The 21,917-nt window shown below is 31.6% G+C and overlaps 1 protein-coding gene across 7 annotated transcripts in view; it reads right to left on the bottom strand.

The window, feature by feature from the left end:
- LOC146529461 (uncharacterized) overlaps window positions 1–21,917 on the bottom strand; it is a 32,420-nt gene that overhangs the window by 3,488 nt on the left and 7,015 nt on the right. The window contains exons 2-4 of one of the 7 annotated variants that reach the window (XM_085202179.1): window positions 14,910–15,009; window positions 952–1,169; window positions 220–729 (exon numbers count right to left, since the gene is read on the bottom strand). In XM_085202179.1, the coding sequence (XP_085058305.1) occupies window positions 220–729; window positions 952–1,169; window positions 14,910–15,009 (828 nt within the window). Of the gene's footprint in view, window positions 1–219; window positions 730–951; window positions 1,170–2,237; window positions 2,642–14,909; window positions 15,010–21,917 lie in introns of all 7 variants that reach the window. The other 6 variants (XM_085202173.1, XM_085202178.1, XM_085202174.1 and 3 more) reach the window with 6 other exon arrangements.

The raw sequence follows: 21,917 nt of genomic DNA, 5'->3' as shown, positions 1-21,917 counted from the left end.
CTTTTTGATATTCTATTTATACTAAGTGTAAATTATAAACCAATTCTTTTGCATGTTAAAGTTGATTTTACGATAGATTTTAATAATTTAATTACAATTTAGTGTTATTCAGAAATGAATCTTTAATTTCAAAAATAATCTAGATATCTACATTTACAAGTTGTAAATTACAATAAAGAAAGGGTTATTTCAAATTATACTTATATATTAGCAATTTACCTTATAAACACTAATAATAAACCCAGTAGTGGGTGTATGCGATTTTTTTGGTCCACCAGCGAGATCATTGAACGGAGGCCTACAGATCATGGCCACTTCACTGTACAAGTCCAGCGTGTGGGCTGCGGAATATCTCATAGTTTTCGGGTCAAACTTTGCCAAAGAGGCACTTCTCATGTTATTGTAAAACAGCAATGGATCAGTTTGCGTAGTATTTATTACATAGTACGATATGAATGGGAATTCTGAATTCTTTTCCATATTAGCTAATAACATTCCGCCGACAGCTGTGTTCGCGTGGGCTACGTCGCTGAGTAGCTCACCAGCGGCAGTTTTCTGTTTCATCAAAGGTTTGGCAAGAGGAGATTCTAGGATAGGCTCTATAGGTTCTAAGGGACTCATTAAATGTGCTAATATACAAAGCTTTGGATCGGCAACTTCGAGTATGCTGAGTGAGTTTTGGGTTTTTGTTGCCATTCCTTTCTCCGGCGTTGGCGGAGGTACAGGTAGCTGAAACAAAATAAAAAAAATAGTAAATGTAATGTAAAACAATATTGCTTAGTTAAATAAATTAAGTGATTTATTTATGATAACTTTCCGAGTTTTAATAGGACTATATTAGAATAAGTGTAACAAATTTTTAATAAGTACAAAATTATTTTATCTACGGGTTTGAAAATGATGATCGTCAATTTTGAACAAATCATACCAAAGCATTAGCATATAACTTACGGGGACACCATCAGGCAGGAACCGGTCTAGCGCGTGAGCGGGTATCACGAAACAGTCTCTCTCCAAAGTTGCCAAAGATACTGGCTCCGTCCGTCTTCGTTCCGACGAGGGCGGTTTGTCCCACCTCATCAGGGACACCGAAGGGTCCCTGGTAACCAACGGCTGAGGGGGCTCGGGCTCCGGCCCCGTCCCGCCACCGATGACTGGTCCACATCGTTCTGAAATTTGGGAGAATCATTGATTATTATTTGCTCAATCAAATAAATTTGCCATTTTTCAAAATATCTTTTTTTTGGGTTTGCTGAAATAAGTTGTATTATTTGAGGATAAGCTCATAGCACCTACACTGTCTCCTTCACTTTCCTCACAATTGCTTTTCGAGGAGGAATCATGACCACATAGTTGAAATAATTGTGGAAATAATGATGACTTCGCTCAAACTCAGTGGCATACATATTTCAACAAATGATTGTTATTTCAAACCCTGAATACGCAAAAATATAAAAAAACCTGACCTGGATTTTGAATATATAATATTTCCACATATCTTCATGTTATTATTACTGCCTTAAATAGACTTCGCTTCAGTCGCGTGCCATACATGGTAAATATTTGGGTGTGACTTTTAGTTCTCATTAGAATTGAACTGTACATTTTTGTCTATTATTCTATCATTTAGCTTTTGGACGCCAGAATGTATGATAAAAGGTTACAGTCATAACAACATGGAATAATTTAGTTTTGTTAATAAGTATAGAAATGTTAATTAATTTCATTATTTATTTATGAATGTACCTACCTACCTAGCTAAGATTATTACTTAAAATCTTTTTATGAACAAATGCTTTTCAAGTCTCAATTATATTAACTAAACTGGTTTACCATTATTGCTCTAGCGCAAGTACTGTAAATACCACTAAATTATTTATAGAATTCTGCTAACTGCATATGCTAACGTTATGTACGTAGATACGTTCGTAATATTTTGCTTGTTTCGTCAGTTGTCACTCAGTATAAATAGATTTGACGGTGGTTGTTTCTCTTCTTACATTACTTTTTTAGTTGTACAAAACACTCTTTAAATGAAATAAATACAAATATACATATACATACAGGGAACAGAAGATATACATACATACAATAATATATTATTGACGAGACATGCACCTTTCCATTAGAAGACAATTTGAATCGCGTAGAGGCAGTATAGAGTCACGTAGAATCACCTACGTGGCCTCGAGGTAAACAAAACTTGCACTGCACACTATATAAGCTACGATCCTTACTTCCCGAGTTACCTGAGCCATCATTATACTGGGTACTGGCCCTAGGCGCTGAGAAGAACAGATGGGTCCTGTAGTGGTGCTCCTCCATACACGAGTATCGGTCACGATCACGTCGCTTGGCGTTCCTGCCAGCTCCCAGAGCTCCTTTGGCCTTCCCCCCGCCCCCTCCGCCGGAGACCGTCTTCTCTGTACTGAAGTTCTTTCGAAACATCAAATTCATCTTGGAAGTTTGCCACTTTCGTCTCGTTCACACATTCAAGTTTGCTAGTTAGGTCGTCTCTGTTTGATTTTGTTTTTGTGTTGAGCGTACGCAAGATGATCAGTTCATTTTAGTTTTAGCTAGCTTTGATAGCTAGACTACATTTGACATGCTTTTTATTTAATAATTGATAAAATTCATAATTCTACAGATAAAAAATGTATTTAATATAATCTTTGTTTATTATATGATGATGGTTTCCAAACTTCTCATATTTTTTAGGTTCATTCGAAATTATGGCTATAATGTTGAAAGCGCATAAATAATATCGGTTCAAAGACTTAACGATCCTTAAGGGAATAATAAAACAAGGCTTAATATTTACAATTTAATGTCTAAGTAATTGTTTGAAAGGTATTTTATAGGACAATAACTATAAGGGATTGGCTATAAGGTATAGGGAGGTATATTTATTTTTCATCTACGTACTTTCATCTAACGTATTTTATAGAATAGAAGAATATAGGCAGAAATATGTTAATGATACACCCCTTCGTTCTAACGACTTTTTGTCTTCTGTTATTATTTTTTGTTTTTTCGTGAAGTCTTTTCTAATCTTTTTAAGGAGAAACTAAGATTTGAACGATGCAAATTAATTTGTGTAATTACTAATATTTTTTAAAGTCTACATATATAATATAGTATATACATAATAAATGTCTGAAATATCCTTTCTAAGCTATTTAAACAGAAATTTACATCTTGACAGTAACATAATAATATTCATAAAGGATAACTTGTAACCAAACCCGAGCAGTTTAGAAGTTAAATTGTCTAAATAGTTCGCAAGTTGTGACGTTACATGCAACTTCGCTGGATTGTGGAATGCATTTAAAACTTCTTTGCGATCTTCAAGCAACAGAGCTCTAAGTCCTAAGTTTTCTCAAAGAACCTAAACTTGTAATTTTATCTCGTATTTGACTTGAATGTTAAATAATGTTTTTAATAATAAATATCTTTGATATTTTAATTGAAAATAGCTGTGCTTTGCTCTACTGAGATCGGTCTATTATTACTGACAGGTATATTGTTGCCAATAGACCTGATATAGTACTAGTAGACCGAGTGGCGCGCCGCGCAGTGATTGTTGACGTTACTATCGCACATGATGAAAATCTCGTGAAGGCCGAAAAAGAAAAACAATCTAAATATTTGGACCTAGCCCATGAGATTACCGCCATGTGGGATGTCAATGCGACTTTCATTGTGCCGATAGTGGTTTCGGTTAACGGTTTAATAGCGAAAAGCCTCGACCAACACCTTAAGAGGCTATCGCTTAGCTCTTGGATCAAGAACCGGATACAGAAGGCAGTATTACTTGAGACGGCACGTATTGTGCGGAGGTTCCTCTCTCTGGAGCCCTAGCCACCGATGGCTTGGACCCTTGTCCCGCCCTCGGAAGAGTGGTTTTTTTATATTTTTAAATGTATTTTTTTATAATAATTTATATTTAAAAATGTAAAATTGATTAACTAATTTAATAAAAATATCTTTTATTTTCAATCAATAATTTTTATATCGATTATGTAAATGCTCCATCTTTCTTGTATATTAATTGTGCGTCTTAACCCTGGTCTCTTCACCTCTGTCTTCTTCTGCTACGAGTATATATGTATGTATTACTGGATATAACGTGAAACTACTACTTTGTGATTTTTTTATTATAAAAGTACCTATTAATGTTACCTACTCCAAAAAAACATTAAAACTGAATAAAAAAATACATAACTAATGTTAAGGCAATTTTCCATTGTTTACATTTAATTATACAAAAGAACAACAAGTTACGTGCATCGTCCGGCTCTGTGAATTATTAAGGCCGTTTCAACGATTACCTTGCTCGTAGGGTAATCTTCTACTTATATAGACATGTATTTAGTTTTAAAAAAAACAAGTATTAGATATTTAAAATAATGACGTAATTTTAAGTTAATAATGATGATTTTTGTATGTACAAATGTTAAAAAACCTGACATTTTGACCATCTATGAACACGGCCTTCTGTAAACTATTGAAAATGAAACTAAAAATTGATAAAGCTAAATTTTATTCGAGGAAATCGTTATAATTCTGAATAATGTAGATTGTAGGCTATTCACACATGTCTGGTTGAGTTATATTAATTAGACAAGGTGGGGCGTAGGGTTCCTGACCCTTTCAGCAGTTTATATACAGTAAATAAAAAATATCTACTGCGGAATTAGAGTTCTTATTATTTTGTCTCTGCTCACTACGGTAAACTGATATAACGAAAAGAAATTTTCGAATTATATTTGCCTTGTACAAAAAATAGTATAAAATTCTATTAATTTTTTTTTATTAAAAAATTTAAACTCTCAATATTAAATATTTATTATGTGAATTTACTCATTCCCCTAGTGGGGATCGAATACAATCGCGTTAACAGTCTGTCAGTCAGTTACTACGACAGTCGACAACCTCAGGAAGGACGACAAAAATGGTAAAAAAGTATGTATACATATAAATAAGTATATACTTATTTTTCAATACTTTTTGTCATGAATGGCTTTTTTTATGAAAAAAACGCACACACACAGTAGATAAACATCTTTGTGGTGCAGAAGATGTCAGTACTATTATTTTAACGACTATAAGTTTATCTATTACTAACGTTCAGTTTTACGAGCGTTATTGTTTTACGTTATGTTTACTACACAGTTTGCGGCTTTTATTATAACGAACTGACCACTGCTTCTCTTACTGGTGTTTAATATAAATTATTATTGATATTTTGTTTTAGAAGCTTGTATTTAATAGTTTCTTTATAAATAAATCTATATACGTGTAGATATGTCATTTATTTAAATACATAATTATATAAAGTATTGAGGAACTAAAATAAATTTCAAAAGATATCAAATCTACTGACCATTGTATGGCCTATACCTAAATGTTAACTAACATTAAATTGTTATGACATCTAAATCCAGGTTGAGGTGTGGAGGCCGTTCGTGATGGTGCAGAGGCAAATTTAAAAAAAAAACAACAAATCCAGGTCAGTGCTGGATCGACACATTTCAACACAATAATCAAATTAATTTTAGGTAGGTACATGAAATTTATAAAGGGGGTAAAATAAATGTTCTATGTTGATTCTTGCCAGCAGAATGACTTTCTTTTCTTATGTTCAGATGGAAATGGATTGATTGAATATTCATTCATTCACTTCAAATATACCAAAGGAACTAAACTATACAAGTCATTGGTTTCTCCTTTAGATGAAAGAAATTACAAAGGATCAAAAAGATCTTTTATTCAGTTTCAGATATCTATTTACCTTTTTTTTAAATAGAAAAGACTTCCTATCCTTTTCGATTGAAGACCTGGTTGAATAATTGGTATGTATCGTTGATTGATTGTAATAATTGGCTTCTCTTTACACGAAATCCTGATTCTGTTTTGAGGAAGAAGCCCACATAGGTAAGTATGTGGGCTTAAAATACACGAAATTCTTTTTTACCAAATTTGACATTATACTGGAATCAAACATTTTTTCCAAGTAGATCAAGGGAAATTTTATATTATAAATCCCTTGCTGGAGTAGAAACCCAAGATAGCCGTGAAACACCTAAGCCATCATGTCCTCTACCATCAAAAGAAAATGTCTCGTTTAATCTATTTCTTTATATGCAAATAAAATAAAATATTTTTTGATATTATTGAAATAGTAAAGAAAAGGTAGTTTCAGTAAATCAAATATAATTAACTAGTCGTCATTCGCAACTCCATTTGCATTGATTGACAAGACGTAAACAGAAAGAACACCTCTCACCCTCTTAGTGCTCCCCTACACTTCCTAAAGAAGTAATTTTACCTAATTTTAACTTTCTTGTCCGCCATTCGCTCAGAAACGGAAGGAATAGTATATTTAACTGATCCAAGGCGATAAAATAGGTTGGTAATGTATTAAAATAACATAGAGACGGTATTGTTTGGTTTCCTGTATTTGCTAGTTTAAGTTTTATGGCGCATACAACTTGGTATATTGCTTTTTCGCATTTGATAGCAATGTTTATGTGCAACCTTTTATGAGTCTACTTCTAGATGTTATTATTCTTCCTTAGTTTATGGATTTGTTGAAAAGTCAAATAATTATATTCAAGATATTTTTTCTGCTTTACGCTGTATCCCACATATAGAAGGGTAGGCAGAGGGAACCTAGTATTGAGACATTCCGTTTCCCATTCTTCGCCGAATTTTCGAGGCATGGTGTGCAGAGCAAACAAATGAAAATATTAATAAATAATAATTCATTCCCCCGAGTGAGAATTGAATCCACAACCGTCGCGTTACAGATACACGCTTGTGCCATTGCCATACGGCGGCCTACGTACTCCATACGTTTATTTCAAATATTTATTATTGTAACGGTCCAAAATTGTTACATATAAAACAAGACAATACTTCCTTAATGCTATCGTGTATAGAATAGATAACAGCATAAGCTGGATCCAAGCAATCACAAGATGTTCCCAGTGGCGGCGGGAGGATCGTAAACCGCCTGATTTAGAGCTTACCCGATGCACTACACTGATGTCCGCCAACACGTACTGAATGCATAACAAATTGCTATTTTATATAGAATATTTAATGTTTCTAAAGTGTTATTATTATTTGAAAATTTTAGGTTTTTCAATATTTTGCTACTAAAAATAAATTAGATAAAAAACTTGAAAAGAAGTTCATTTTCAATCAAACAATACAGCTTTTACTTTTGGTTTTTTCATTTCATTAATAAGTTTTTTAGGACTAAAATTAAAACTGTACTAAATTATATGGCTATTAAAATAAGAAAAATGTTTCAATTACATAAATATATAACAAAACCAATATTAATACCCTGTTCATAAGAAAAAAAAATCACTTAAATTTTAAAAAATTTTTAACACAAAATATAAGAATGATCTTTAGTTTGTACTTTATACAAACGTCACAATTAAAGTAATAATTATTTCCGAATTTTATTTCGATTTTGATGTATTTTCTATTCCAAGACTACTTCATTGAGCTATAGATTATAATTATATAGTGCTCGGGACATCAGCTTCTGCAAGCTGATAACAGTGGGCATCATCAGCATAAGCTTAATATGATAAACCATTTACTGCATATACATATGTACATTAATATTGGAAGTTAAAATAGGTTTTTTATTTTTTTGTTATAATTTCACGCTGTAATAGCAGGGTAGACATAAGGAACCCAGTGTAAAGAAACTTCCACTTCCTACCTAATTTTCGATACATTGCGTTTGTTTGTAGAATTCGTAAAGTTGTAGAGCTCAGAGTGAGTAGAGATAGAACCCGAAACCGTCGCGTTTTCAATGATACGCTTCATTTAAATTGTATTATTTAAATATGTTTTTCTAATTAGCTCTTTTTGTAAAATAAGCTTTGTAAGTTAAAAATAAAAAAATAATAAATATCATTTTTATAAAATAAGCTCAATTTAGCTAATTTAAAAAATGTAAAAAAGTTCGAAAATGAAAAATAAACACTACGTAAAAAAATTTAATAGTTTTTTTAAGCTTAAAATAACCGTTGTAAATAATTTCACTGGAACGCCGTAGTTGGCAACGATCTCAATGTTCCTCTAAGATGAATGGGAATAGTCTACTTCCTAGTAAACATGGTAGTACATTATAGAATTGCAATAAACGTTTACTCTTTCACTTTTGTAACTTTGGCAATCGAAAATATCATTATTAATAAAATAAAATTTCCTTTCTTAAATAGAAAAGGTTCCATTTAAACACTATCGTATCAACGCTTGATATTGCAAAGTAGGGAGAAAGAACCTAGTGTCGAGACAATCGGTTCTCTATTTTCGGTCTTATGGTCGGTATTTTCGGTCTGAATTTAAGACATTTCATATTAAATAGCAAAGCTCAACAAATACATAGCATAATGAATAGTTTGTTCATATCGAAAAAATTAGGATTATTTTGGCTATAAAAAAATCTTTAAAGTGTGGTTTAGGCCACAAAAACTGGAAACTGAAATTTTTTTTATTAAATTATTTCCGAAATAGTAAGTAAAGATCACCATATCCTACGAGGGATGAATAGGAATCTTTTCGCTTATATATTTCTTTGAAGGAAACCACAGGTGTGCTAAATTTTAAAAAAACGTATGTATGTTTCTCTACAAAGTTCTCCAAAATAAAATTCAAAAAATCCTTTTGAGATGATCCTATATTCCAACTTTGAGGACATCAAAATCGATTCAGCAGTTTGTGAAAAATTGCCATCTATGCATTTCTGGAGAGTACATGGGTATCTAAATATAATAGAATGCTGTTTTACATCGGTTTCATAGTTTTAAATTACTTTGTTTAAATAAAGATTTACACATATAAAGCCTACGTTACTTAGCTAAATATCATTTAACAGTTCATTTAATTTGGGCATCGCATGTACAGTGGTCATTAATGCTAAGCCGAGTTAAAATATGTAGGCATTCGTATAGTGGCCATTCCACATTTGCCATTTAAAATTAAGGCGTTTCGGACATGATAACGGAACACGCTTACATTACCATTTGTTTACTTTTGATTATATATTTGAAGCTTATAAGGCAAGGTTAAGGTCACTGTAAGGTAAGTAATTTTTTATGTAGGCAAAGGGGGTTTATTTGTTATTTTTGTTTATTTAAAGACTGAACAAACGATATGCTATATTCAATAACGACATAGAAAAATAACTATATTCTAAATATAAAACAGCGGGTCTACGATTTTCCTGCATAGTGAGGTAGGCAGAGGGCTTCTAGAGATATTGATTATTGAGAAATCTAAGAATTCTAATAATAAGACTCACTTGATTTAAGAGTAAGAAAATGACATGAACGATGTTCAAAACAGTATTAATTTAAAAATAATTAATTAATGAACCAGTACTGCCAACTGAACCTGCCCCGCTAACAGAATTATGTTTAGGACCCCCGTAAGCATATTACAAGGGGCTGTAATCGCATCGCCGCTACTTGGTAAATCTACTGGAAGTACGATAATGTTACAATTTGATTTACGTTTACGTTACACCACGTTGTTATATAGAGTTTTACATTTTAATATTAATAATTTTTGCTAATAATTATCTTATTTTGGCTGTAACTCTCCTTTCAGGTGTTTATTTTAAATAACGTCTTGTAAGTTAAAGTAATCAAGATTTAAAAATTGTTTTAATAAAATAGCAACTATACTTAATCAGCTTCACGCTGTGTCCCCCCTATAAGGGGGTAGGCAAACGAACCTAGTGTTAAGACATTTCGTTGCCCATTTTACGGCCAATTTTCAAGACTCAACATCTCGTTTTGTCTTCTGGAGGAAAGAAAAATAATTTATTCGCTCAAATGGGACTCGAATCCACAATCGTCACATTGACTGACAGACAATGAACCGCTGCGCCGCGACGGCACACCGTCCGACTATTAACAGCATTCTTATAAATTCAAAAAAATGGTGGATAATATGAAACAAATGAAAAGTTTTTTTGAAGTACCACACACGACGATAAAAATAAATTCAAGATGGCCGCCATTACAACTGTCTGACATTTTTTTTACGTGACATCCTTTTTTTAGCATCTAAGTACCTAATTAACAACAGATTTTTTTCTGTCCTGCCATTTTCAGCCTTGGCAAAGGAGGCAGACAAAAAAAGCTATAAATCTTTTATTTTTACTTCACACTTTCGAAGAAAGTTGTGTAAAATATTTTAAAAGTTCTTTACCCCAGATTGGAATCTGCATAATTGGTACGTAAAAGATATTGTCAATTTGGCCTCATAGTTAATTGCCTAAGAAACTATTAGATGATAATTTCAATAATAATTATAATAGAAATATAACACACAGGTTAGACAAACACGATAAAATAACACTTTGTTCTGTTTAATTTTTCGCTTATGCTTTTATCCCAATCAGGGATAATTAAAAACATACCTAGGCCTCGTAGGATAACCACAGATGGAAACAAAATTTGTAATCATCGATGACTCTGATACAGTTATTTCGCTAAAGAGGGCAAGCGTTCATTTATTAAAATACTATTATAGTCAGTAAAGTAACTCAGCATAAAATAAGATTTATTTTTATTAAAAATTGAGCCTTGTATAATGCGTGCATTGCATAATAGCGGGAGGCTTATCATACAAATTGGTTAAATCAAAAAATATGTAAGTAGTTTTTTGTGAGGCCTGTCAGTGTACGCAGTGGGTCACGCATGCGACTAGCCACTAGACTGGTAAACACGACAGGTTGTGGGTTCGATTCCAACTCGAGGAAATTAAATATTTTCGTTTCTTCGCTCTGGAACCTAGGTAAAGCACGAAGTTGAATTCCGCTACTCAACACGCAATGACTCCAGAATTCGGTGAACACTTTCCGCCCAATTCTGGAACGGAAGTATCTTAGCTAATATTGCATTACGTCGCGCCATGTCAACATTTAAATTCAAAATCAGTCACAAGAATATTTATTTCCTTGAACACGTAAATATATAAAAACCACGTTAAAGTATACAATTTCTTTGATAAAAGCAGTAATTTAAAAGTAATATAACTATAATAGAAAGCTTATTGAAATTTTCTTTTCATTGATTTTTTTATATAAATTATTCTATATAGTAAGAAAACTTTGCAAATTTCTCTAAACTAAACAAGTATTTAAAAGATCAATTATCGTAATATACTCGTATTTTCGTAGCGAAATGATTATATTTCGTGACTCATATAATACTTGCTACTTGTTCTAAAATGAAGCAGTAATTTAATTAAAAACTTAAGTATAAAGAAGTTACTCGTGAATACGTTATCTCATTAAATCTTCTTTCAGAGGTCTCAAGAGCTATTAACGCTTGTTAAAATGTTTTAGATTTTTTGTTTATATTTTTCTTATTAAAGATGTCACGATTTAAAATGAAATTTAATTTTGATAATAGCGACTTATTTGCATAATATAATATGACAGTTTATACAATTTTTACTAGGAGTTTGTACCTCAAAATGTAAAAACGGAATCCTTATAAGATCACTTTGTCGTCTATCTGTCCGTCAAGACCATTTGTCTCGAGATTGCGTGGAGGTATCAAGCTGAAATGTATATCAAATAATATTCAAATCGATGGGCTCTTGAAGCATAGCAAATTAAGCTTTTAAGTCACCGCAATCAAAAGATACAAGCATTTATGCATCGATTTTGCTGCGTTTTGTATGAAACTCATAATCAAAACCTGTAGGGCACGTGAGAACTTAAAATACAAATAAAAGAAAAAAATCCGAAAAATGAAAATTTGAAGATATTTCATAGAAAAAAATCATAACAAATTTATATTTGTAGTTTATTTCATACAAAATGGGTACATACGCCCGCAAACTTAAGCTTGTTACCTTTTATAAATTGTATTTGCCGTTAACCTACATCGAGTCCGACTCGCACTTTACGGTTTTTTTATAGGCAATAGAACCAAAACAATGTTTATTTTTATTTTTGATTGTTTGTCTGTCATCTCAAAAACGGCTTAACCAATTGAATGCAGTTTTCACTATTGCAGGTATTTTGGCAAATTTCCCAAAGTGTTTGTTTCATTTCAACCGGCTTACAAATAAAAAAGTTATACCATTTCGTAGAATATTGTTCGACGAGATTGCTATATAATGACCGTTTTATTCCATTGCTGAAACTTTACTTTTTACTATATTTCTAGATATTGTTTTTAAAATAATATTATTATTAGAAAACGAAAGTAATCCAGATTAGTAAATTAAAATATAATGGGGTGGTGTCGTGGGACACCAGGTAGGAACGAAGTTCCTTCGGCTAATGTAGAATCGACACAAATTGCAAAAAAAAGTCGTGCTCTATTTTATGTAGGTTTTCTTGATTTTTCTCTTAAATTTTGCTGATTAGTTTTTATTTAAGTACAAGAAAGTATTTAGGAAATTCTGTATTTTAGGAAATAATAAATTACTTAAAATAAAAAACCATCGTAATTCAAATTATCAACTAAAAAAGAAAGAGGGAGAAAGAGAAAGGTATTATACACTACTCATCTGTGTATGCGACTGTCGCGCCTGCGCACGTCTCATTTAACGGTTTTATTCCACGCATTTTTCTTACGGTTTCACTATCACATTTTTTTCAGATCGGTCACGCAGCGAAATCCCTATCCCTACTACAAGCCTGCCGTAAGGAACTTCGTTCCAATAATAATTTAGTTCAAGCGGGCGAAGCCGCTAGCGCATGACTAGTTACAAATATACCTTATTTATAAAATTTAATTTAAATTTTTAATTTATAAAAGCGAACAATTAAAACTTTAAAGGTAAACGACGAGATTGGAACTGTCATCGGATTATGCCGTTGGAAGGTTTCCAAATGTATCACATCACATGAATACTAGAATATCTTTAGATTCTCTTAATTTACATGTTATAGCATTGTCAGAGATAGTGCTGTGAAATAACGAAGCTTGTAATTTTAAATGGGCTAAAAAATATTTTTCTAATACAATAGTATTAGACAGACGACACGTTGACAACCCATAGAAATCAGAAAACTAATGTTCTTTCTAGCTTCACATTGTGAAAGGTAGGCATCCTGGTGTTAAGATACTCCGTTCCTCACGCACCGGTAATTTTTATGTTACCAAAGCGAGAATAATATCTTGTTCCTTCAACAGAGAATGGTACACCCAATCATCGCGTGTTTTTAATTTCTTCAATATTTACGCTTGCATTTTCTTTCTTTTGATTCCGGATAACTACTTATTATTAACAAAAAAATCCTTCTATTTCAAGAAATATTTAATTGGAAAGCCAGTCTTCAAAATTTACTTAAACATATACATATATTGTTCGTCGAGCGTGACATTATGTTCCTTTTCTGTTTGATCAAAGTGAAATCAGAGCGCGCTTATGGATCGTTTGACAAATTTAAATGCGAATGAGTAGAGATCATATTTCAGTAATTCGAATGTTGTTTTTTTAATAGTCGCTTAGTCTTTGTGACCTGGTATCTGTTTAATTCAAAAATTCGTTTCGTTTAAAGCCTAAATAAAGAAAGTATAAGCAAATTTCAGTCTCTATAGCACATACATATATTATATTGTACTTTACATAGCTCAGCTGAATAGTGATTTTTTTGAAAGTTTAGACTAAAATATATTTATGTATTATTTACTTAGAAAATAAACAAAATATAGGTAGTAAACTCCAGACAATTTAGAACTAACACAGTCCAGTAAAAATGTCGTGTTAAAGATAAAATCAAATGCCACGTTGTTGAAAGCTATCATTAAATATAAATGTTTAAAAATTAAAACTACGGCAATCATAAGGTACACTAACCACCATTTGCAGCTTCGCTTGCGTGAACTAAATATTACTATAAAATCCACTTTTTTCCCCATTGCTGGCGAAATTTTGAAAATTTATCTCCTAGTGACTATACTTCACAAGGGACCTACACGCCAAATTCAGCGTTCTACGCCGCGTAATCCCAACTGTGGCTTGTCTGTCAGTCAATCAGTAACAAAAGATATTTATATATAAACATTATTACTAAGTAATAGATATCGACCGACTGGCGGTCGCTAACAACGGCCTGCACTGTCTACCTGCACGCAATGTGTCCTTATAAATCGGCTAAACGTGTTTTATATGAATAAGGTTTCATGATATAATAGATTTTGCTGTTATGTAAATTGTTACGAGGTTAATAAAATTTAAAATCGGACGATGTGATTATTCTATCTATTATAATGTTATTTTGTATGGTTATCTGCTTTAATGTTATTTTTGTTTATTTTATAATTTTTAAGTTTATAGTGTTAATTAGGGGATTTTTTGACCATCTTACACACTAGGGAACACCTGGTTTTACAACAGGAAACACTGCACGTTAAGTGCGTTAAGTAATTTTACCCTTTCTCCTGTCTCCTAACGGTGTGTTTTGTCTCTAAGTTTTCTTTGTTTACCTGGCTTTGCGTGATAAATTGGGAAGCTTATTTTTTTTATTTAACATGTCATAACAATAATTATTTTACAATTTAAACCGATAGTTTCTGGACTAGCCAACCCAACTATACAAATTCATCAGCTTAACATAGGATCATATGAATTGGCGAAGTGATTAATATTCAACTGGCACGCTCAGAGCGCTATATACTAAGAAATGAATAGAGATGCTTAAATGTGTGAAGAAAAATCGGTGGAAAACGAGATGATTGTACCGTACGATTAGCATAAATATACATATTGTTCTTATACTGGTAATATTAGTTAAAATTGTTACCAAAAGACCCACAAAAAAGACAATATCTATATAAAATATAGTAATAGCATAATATTCTAGCCGCAGTCATAAAACCATCTACAATAAATACAGTATTTACCGAACAAGTTCCCTTTCTTCTCGCACACATTCTGGGCGTTAGCGTCCCGTATTGGGCGCCATTCCAGACTATACTTTATGGGAAGACGTGGCGTGGTCGTCTGAAATTTTATTTTTTATTAACTTTTACATAGACTAAAGAGTATATATAAGAGTATAATATACGAGTATAATATATTATAAGAGTACAATATATTTTAAATTAATAACAAAAATATGATTAGAGAAACTGAATATAATTTTTAGATATAGAGAAATAGAGATAAATTTCTTGATTTTAGTAATTATGAGAAAATTAAACTATTTAAAATATAACTAAAGAAAATATAACTATGTTATTATGAAAATATCATGTATATTTTAATTATAAAAGTATAATTTATTAGGCCCAACTATTCGAATCCCTTATTTATGTTTTGAGTAGACTGTCTCAAGACAGTGAAAAAAATATGGTCAACAATATTTATTTCATATTTTTATAATTAAAAAAGTTATGTAACCTATATTTACAGTCATTCTAAATAAAAACTTGAAAACTTTAAAGTATAAGCCAGTTATTAATGTAATAACTTTATTAAAATATCTTTTCTATTAATTAAACTCATTAGAATAGAAATTATCATTAACGCTACGGAGTTATTATTACGTAACGTCCGTCGTCTGTCCTTCAGACCTCTTTGATAATGTCAAACAAATAAATCAATTTTAGTCGTATCATATACCAGTATATTCGTAACACCATGGCTAAAGAAGTTTTTTAGACTCCCACTGTATTCCGTTTATAGTATGGTAAGTAGAAGAGCTAGTGTTAAGATACTTTTTTCCTTACTTTTCACGCAATTTTCGAGATTGTGCTGAGTGGCGGAACTCTACGTTGCTTGGGGAAAAGTATGAAGCTAATAAAATAATACCATGTTATAGTATTACATAATAAAATAATAATTTTTAATTTTCTTACAATTAATTAAATAGTTTACGCTTTGTAAACTTTGCACACAATTTAGGTGGCTAATTTATCAATTCTTGCAAAGCGGAAACGACTGCAATGAATGTGTTTAGCATAATATTCGTATTGTGCTGTATTATGGCGTTAGGTTCCCGCCTTTGAAAATTTTACTCACAAAACATGGCAAATGTAGCGTGAATGTTTTTGTTCTTTACAATAATGAAAAAAATATATAATATTTCAATTTATCCTAATAAATTACAATTATATGTACTTGGATTTTTTATCTAATACATCCAATTTATTATAAAAGGTCAGTTTATACCGGGACATGCTATTGCGGGATATTGTTCCTTCTGTCTACCACATACGTCAATTAGGCAGAGGGAACCTATACTAAATAGGTATATGTTTTAGCAAAAATATCAACATTTTCAAGCGTCTCACTTTCTCCTTTATCTTAAGAGTTGGTTTATCTATAAAATCTGCTTATTATATCTGTTTTATTCTAATTATTCATACTTCTTTTTTTTAGGTGTACGTTTATAAAAGAATTTTCACGATGTCCTTCAAACGGGTTTATTTATTTCATAAAATAATAACTGTCTACACTATGATACTGGCTGGACGCCAGGCAAAAAAATCTTCGCACAGTATAGTTATTTCAGCGCCTTCTTACATTGTTAGTTAAACAACTTTATCATCAAGTGAAATTATAGATTTATTCAATTATTATAACTTTATAAGTATATTATAGTATATAGCATGTCAAATAATATCACCTTAATATTATTGGACATAAAATAGATAAAAGGTGTTAACTTTCCCAATAATACACGTATTTCTGAGTAACAACTAAGAACTATTAACAATTATCCATTTATTAAGTAGCAAGTTTTATACACCTAAAGATCTTGGTTGCGTGGCTTTTGTAAAAAATAGTGATAAAATCCTAACTCTCTTATCATGCCAATCAAAAGCACATTAGCTGACTTGCATTGAGGATAGCTGATGAAGTACATGAAGATGGCGAAATATGAACCCGCACTTCTTGGAAACCGGACAGTTTTAATACACAAAACATGTATTTTCTTTTCTAATTGTGTTGTTTTAGCTTTAAGTATATAAACTGAATAACAACGAACACTGAATTCTACGAGTATATTGTATTGTAGAGTATATGTCATGCAAATAAGACGGACTTCTCGTACAAATTGATTCAACATGGTTACATAAACTAATTATTTTGCAAGAAAATACAGTAGCTGTTACCAAGTTAATTATTAATTATTATAACGGCCTTATTATTTTCATGTTTAGCGTCAACTTACAGCATGTAATATTTTTTTTGAATAATTCAAGCAAAGAAAACATTTCCTTTGGGCTACGCCTATTAGCGCGGCACTTTTCAACCATAAACCCAAGGTTGAGTTGAGGCTAGTGGGCCACGGCCGTTGGTGGCGGAAATTTGCCAAGGAATAATTTTGGGGTATACAACTTCAATCTTCATTTGGTATGAATATTAAACTAAACAATTGTTGCTTATTTTTTCTTAAGGCTTTTATGTATTTTTGCGTTTATTTTTATAATAGTTATTAATTGATAGATTCACCTTAGACTTCCATCATAGTCGCCATATAGGGTTGAAACTCATTATGAAAATTTTCAAATGTTACTTTGAAATCAGTTTTGGACTGCTCCTTAATATTTAAGAAGCGGTCCAAAATTTCTCTACATTTAGCTTTTAACAGACAGAAAGGACATATACACTTAATGTCAAACCCGTTTAAGAAGACCGATGAAAATATAATTAACCAATTATAAAAATAAATAAAATAACAGTAAGTTTACTGCTAAAGTGGGATTGCTGAAAAATATACTGTTTAATTTACATTGTACGTAATTATTTGCAAGTATATAATCATAGGGATGTGACAACATAAAACGTCATTATTATAAAACGGAAAATATCGATTTTTTACCAATGATACTTAAGTGGGGTCATTAGTTCAGCAGTGGAGTGCTGCAGCTTTAACGTATCTGATTGTATATGTTGTCTGAAATATTTCCTTTCTTCGGTTCGTAGGGTTTTGCTCCTAACATAAAAGTCAACAACCAAATGTTAGCACTAGTTTCTCCCAGTTTCACCACAAAAAAGGACATACAAGTATAAAATGAAAAAAATCTACATTTTAAAGAGATGTCCCTCTTTCCAAGTAATATATTTGCGTTTTCTATAACAAGAAAATAAAGAAATGTTTTATACAAAAGAACTAGTGCCAGGTGTGAAGAGTGTGTGAGATAATAGTCGAAAGCTTTATTCGAGCTTACTCACGTTTAGTTTGACGCATCTAAATTTTAGTCATCGATGTAAAGATCTTTACAGAATGATATCCTATCATTAAAATTGCTTAAATAATAGCATTTTTTTCAACCAAATGTTTGCCCGTCAAGCGGGGTAGGTAAAGTCAAAATACTCGATATCCGCTTTCTTCCCGAATTCGAATAAATAAATCTAAATTTATACATTTCTAAACAAAGTAAGTAACCAGTGCTAATATACAGAAATTGACGTAATCAGCCTATTGACAAATTACTTCTTAGAACCAACGTCGCAACTTTACACTTTGTAGTTTGATTGGAACTTCGCCAAGTATCGTTGAATTAATTTGATCGAACTTTGCTTCTATTTAGAAACATTTAATATTAATGTAGCCAATATATACTTTTGTATAATAAAATGGAATCGGGTATATGGATTGAAGTGTTATTTATAACTAAAAAAAAATAAGGTGAGAAATCTTCCCGGGATTTCTATTTATTCATATACAAAGTCTTTTTGTCTTCACCAGCCATCACTTTAAATGAAAGCATAGTTTAAAATACTCTATAAAAGCCTAATACAATTAAAATAAAAAAGATTTTGAGAAAGAGGCAAATCGGCAACGTTTAGCAGTATTTTTGTAGTAGTAGGTTATTATATAGGTAGGTTAGTAGGTTATTATACAATAAATAAAGAAAAAAATCCTACGAACAAACTGTTGACGAATCTTGATTATTTTTTTTAGGTATGGGTTTGAAATATTTTACCCTATATGCTGCTTTCGTAAAAGGAGTGCTGACGCTTCCACCCCTTATATTATACGGCATAAAATATGTTTTAAAATAGTAATATAGCTTTTATGTGTAAGTACAATAAATAAATCTTTTATTTTATAACTTGGTGAAAGTCAAGTAAAATAAAAGTCAGCAGTGTCTAGATAGTTTATAAAAGATCGATATAGCCTAAGCTAGAACTCGACGTACTAAAATCCCTTTGGGGGAAGTATGCTGCTAACTTTGTTGAAAATAAAATATAAAAATTTCTTAATATCCGTTTATGGACGACTTCATGTTATATTCTTTATTATCTTCACGCATTAATTCTTAATTTTTTTGCTTTCTTAAAAATAATGCATGTTAAATAATTTACTTACATTAGGGAAAAGGAAAATTATTCAAAATAAAACATTACCTCATATGAGAATTGACTCATAGCTATCGCGTGGTGATGTAATTTTCGAATATATTTAATATTTTGTATATAAGTGCTTACAATTAAAAAAAACACATCGTGAGCCTAGCCATACGACAAACCATTGCTCACATTCTGTCTTAATTTTGAGATATTGCGTGATCAGTGACAAGACTCATTTTATCTATCAGGGCGGAGAAATAAAAATAATTCAACTATAACTATCCCCCCAGTAGTGTCTAGGACGGAAGTCACAACAATTAATTATTGCATATGTCTAAACTCAAATCTGAATCAATAATATAATCAAATCTGAATACTGTCCAAAGCTCACAGACTGACAAGTGACCATAGTATCATCAGGTCGTTGATAACAATACATTTGTGGTTTTCAATTTATGTTCCACCCTGGTAAAGCATGTTTCATGGATGACACAGCTTAGTCAGTTATCCTTAAGACGTTTAGGGGTTGATCTGATAACTTTGCGTTTGAATGAGGGGCGGTTTTTATCGATGGTAGGCTAGGCTTAAACCCTACTTTGAATTACGAATATTTCAGATATACATGTTTTATACAAGAGCGATTTTTTTTTATTTCTCACCTTGCGTCTAAAAAGTCGATATTTTCGTAACTCTATAGCTTCACGCTATATCCCATATATGGCAAGGTATGCAGAGGGAACCTAGTGTTAAGACATTCCGTTATGGTAACACTACACACTTCCATTCTCCACTTTCTACTGATTTCTGGACGCATTGTGCCCCGACACCAGAGCGAAGAAATGAAAATATTTAATATTTTATTTCCTCTAGTGGGAATCAAACTCACAATCTGCCACGTTTACAGCATCACGATCGTGCCCCTTAGCCCCTGGCTTGTCTTACTCTAAAGATTAGCATTATGTTAAAATGTCATACATGAGTCTGTTTATGTCGCCGTAGGTCTTATTATAATAAGAATTTAAGTGTGTTAGGTAAAATTTTATTATTTGGGGAATAAAAGTCACCAACCATTATTTGAAGAAGAGAATTGATTTTAGCTTTAGTAACATTTTTAATTCTATTTATTTCAATAAAAGAGGGCACAATCATGATGACCAATAATATTTAAAATATTAGTCGTCTCTTATTAGCCAATTATTACTTAGACCTTTCTTAATTTACAGTTATTTTAATTCGATTTCCACTACAATATTTAAAAGATAAATAAAAATTTTAACGTAGCGGGACTGGAACCCGCACTTCTTAAAAACTTTTCAAGCACTCATCAGTAATTAAGGGATAAGTTCTTATCAAACTACGTCGAAATTCTTATACGATTGCAACAACGATGAAAAATATCCTTGTTTAAATTGTCACTATCCATTATTACATTTAAAATAGAAATATTTCATTTATAAATGGGAACAATATTAAAATCGGTTTCAGATTTCCATTGAATCTGTATATTTGTATTTGAAATGGTAATACTGTAGAGTGATTCTCGTTGGTTCCTTATCTAGAACTATTGTGTCGATTTGAAAAGCATTTCGTACTAAACGTTGTATTAAAACACATTGTAAGTGATTCACGTCTTGGCAAATTGTAAAGTTTGCACACTTTATTTATTTTGTATAAAATTATTTAAAAATATTTTTACGCTTGTTCCATGTACGAACAAGAGGGTATGCAGAGGGAATTTAGTGTTAAGACACTCCGTTTCCTAAGTTCGGCCTAATTTTTTGAGACACTGTTTGTGGCGAAACTCAACACCGCTCCGTCTCCTTGCTTTAGAGCAAGGAAATGAATATAATTTAAATATATGTACACGTTTACAGCCAAACCATGTCCAACTGCCTCACGATGGCGTCTAAAATCTACAAGATATGCAAATAGTTTTTGTTCAAAACACATTAAAATTACGAATTAGGAACTTGCGAATTATGTGATTGAAAGTAATTGTAAAATTTGACATTATATTACATCAAATTCGTAAAAAAATTACACTGAAAAGAATTAAAACACACACACACACACACACATGTTATGACTAAACAAAAATATGAGATGATTTTTAAAAACAGTCCCAATTTCCTTTAATCATGGCAACCCTCGAAAGCGTCTTATTATATTGAAAGCGTAGACGTAAGTCGTCGACGTTTTATTGTTCTGAAACAAGCGTCGTACTTAACGTATGGGGGGAAGTTTTATAATAAAAACGAGATCAAGAGATGTAACACTTGCTGTTGGAATTACGATTTGGTCACGATAACATAAAATACATTTAGTTTCGTATGAAATTGCTACAAAAAAGCTTAAGAAAAGCTGTTTTAGCTTTGCGTTTATCAAGATAGGCAGAACGCAGTGCTTGTTGAGTGGCAGAACTTAACACCGCGTTTTCTCTCTCAGGTCGGGTAAATGAAAATAATTTAAATATAGTTTTAATTACCCTTATAATTTTAATCTCAAGTGAGGATCGTCAAGACGCGACAGTTTCTATTTAATAGGTTTAATTTGTGCATGTGCACATTATGTACATTTGTGCACACTATGCAATTATGATTAACGGC

The sequence above is a fragment of the Heliconius melpomene genome, chromosome 18 (genome assembly GCF_056956725.1).
Source record: "Heliconius melpomene rosina isolate 202511_hmr_F chromosome 18, ASM5695672v1, whole genome shotgun sequence".
NCBI lineage: Eukaryota > Metazoa > Arthropoda > Insecta > Lepidoptera > Nymphalidae > Heliconius > Heliconius melpomene.
This window is presented reverse-complemented; position numbering and strand designations above follow the sequence as displayed.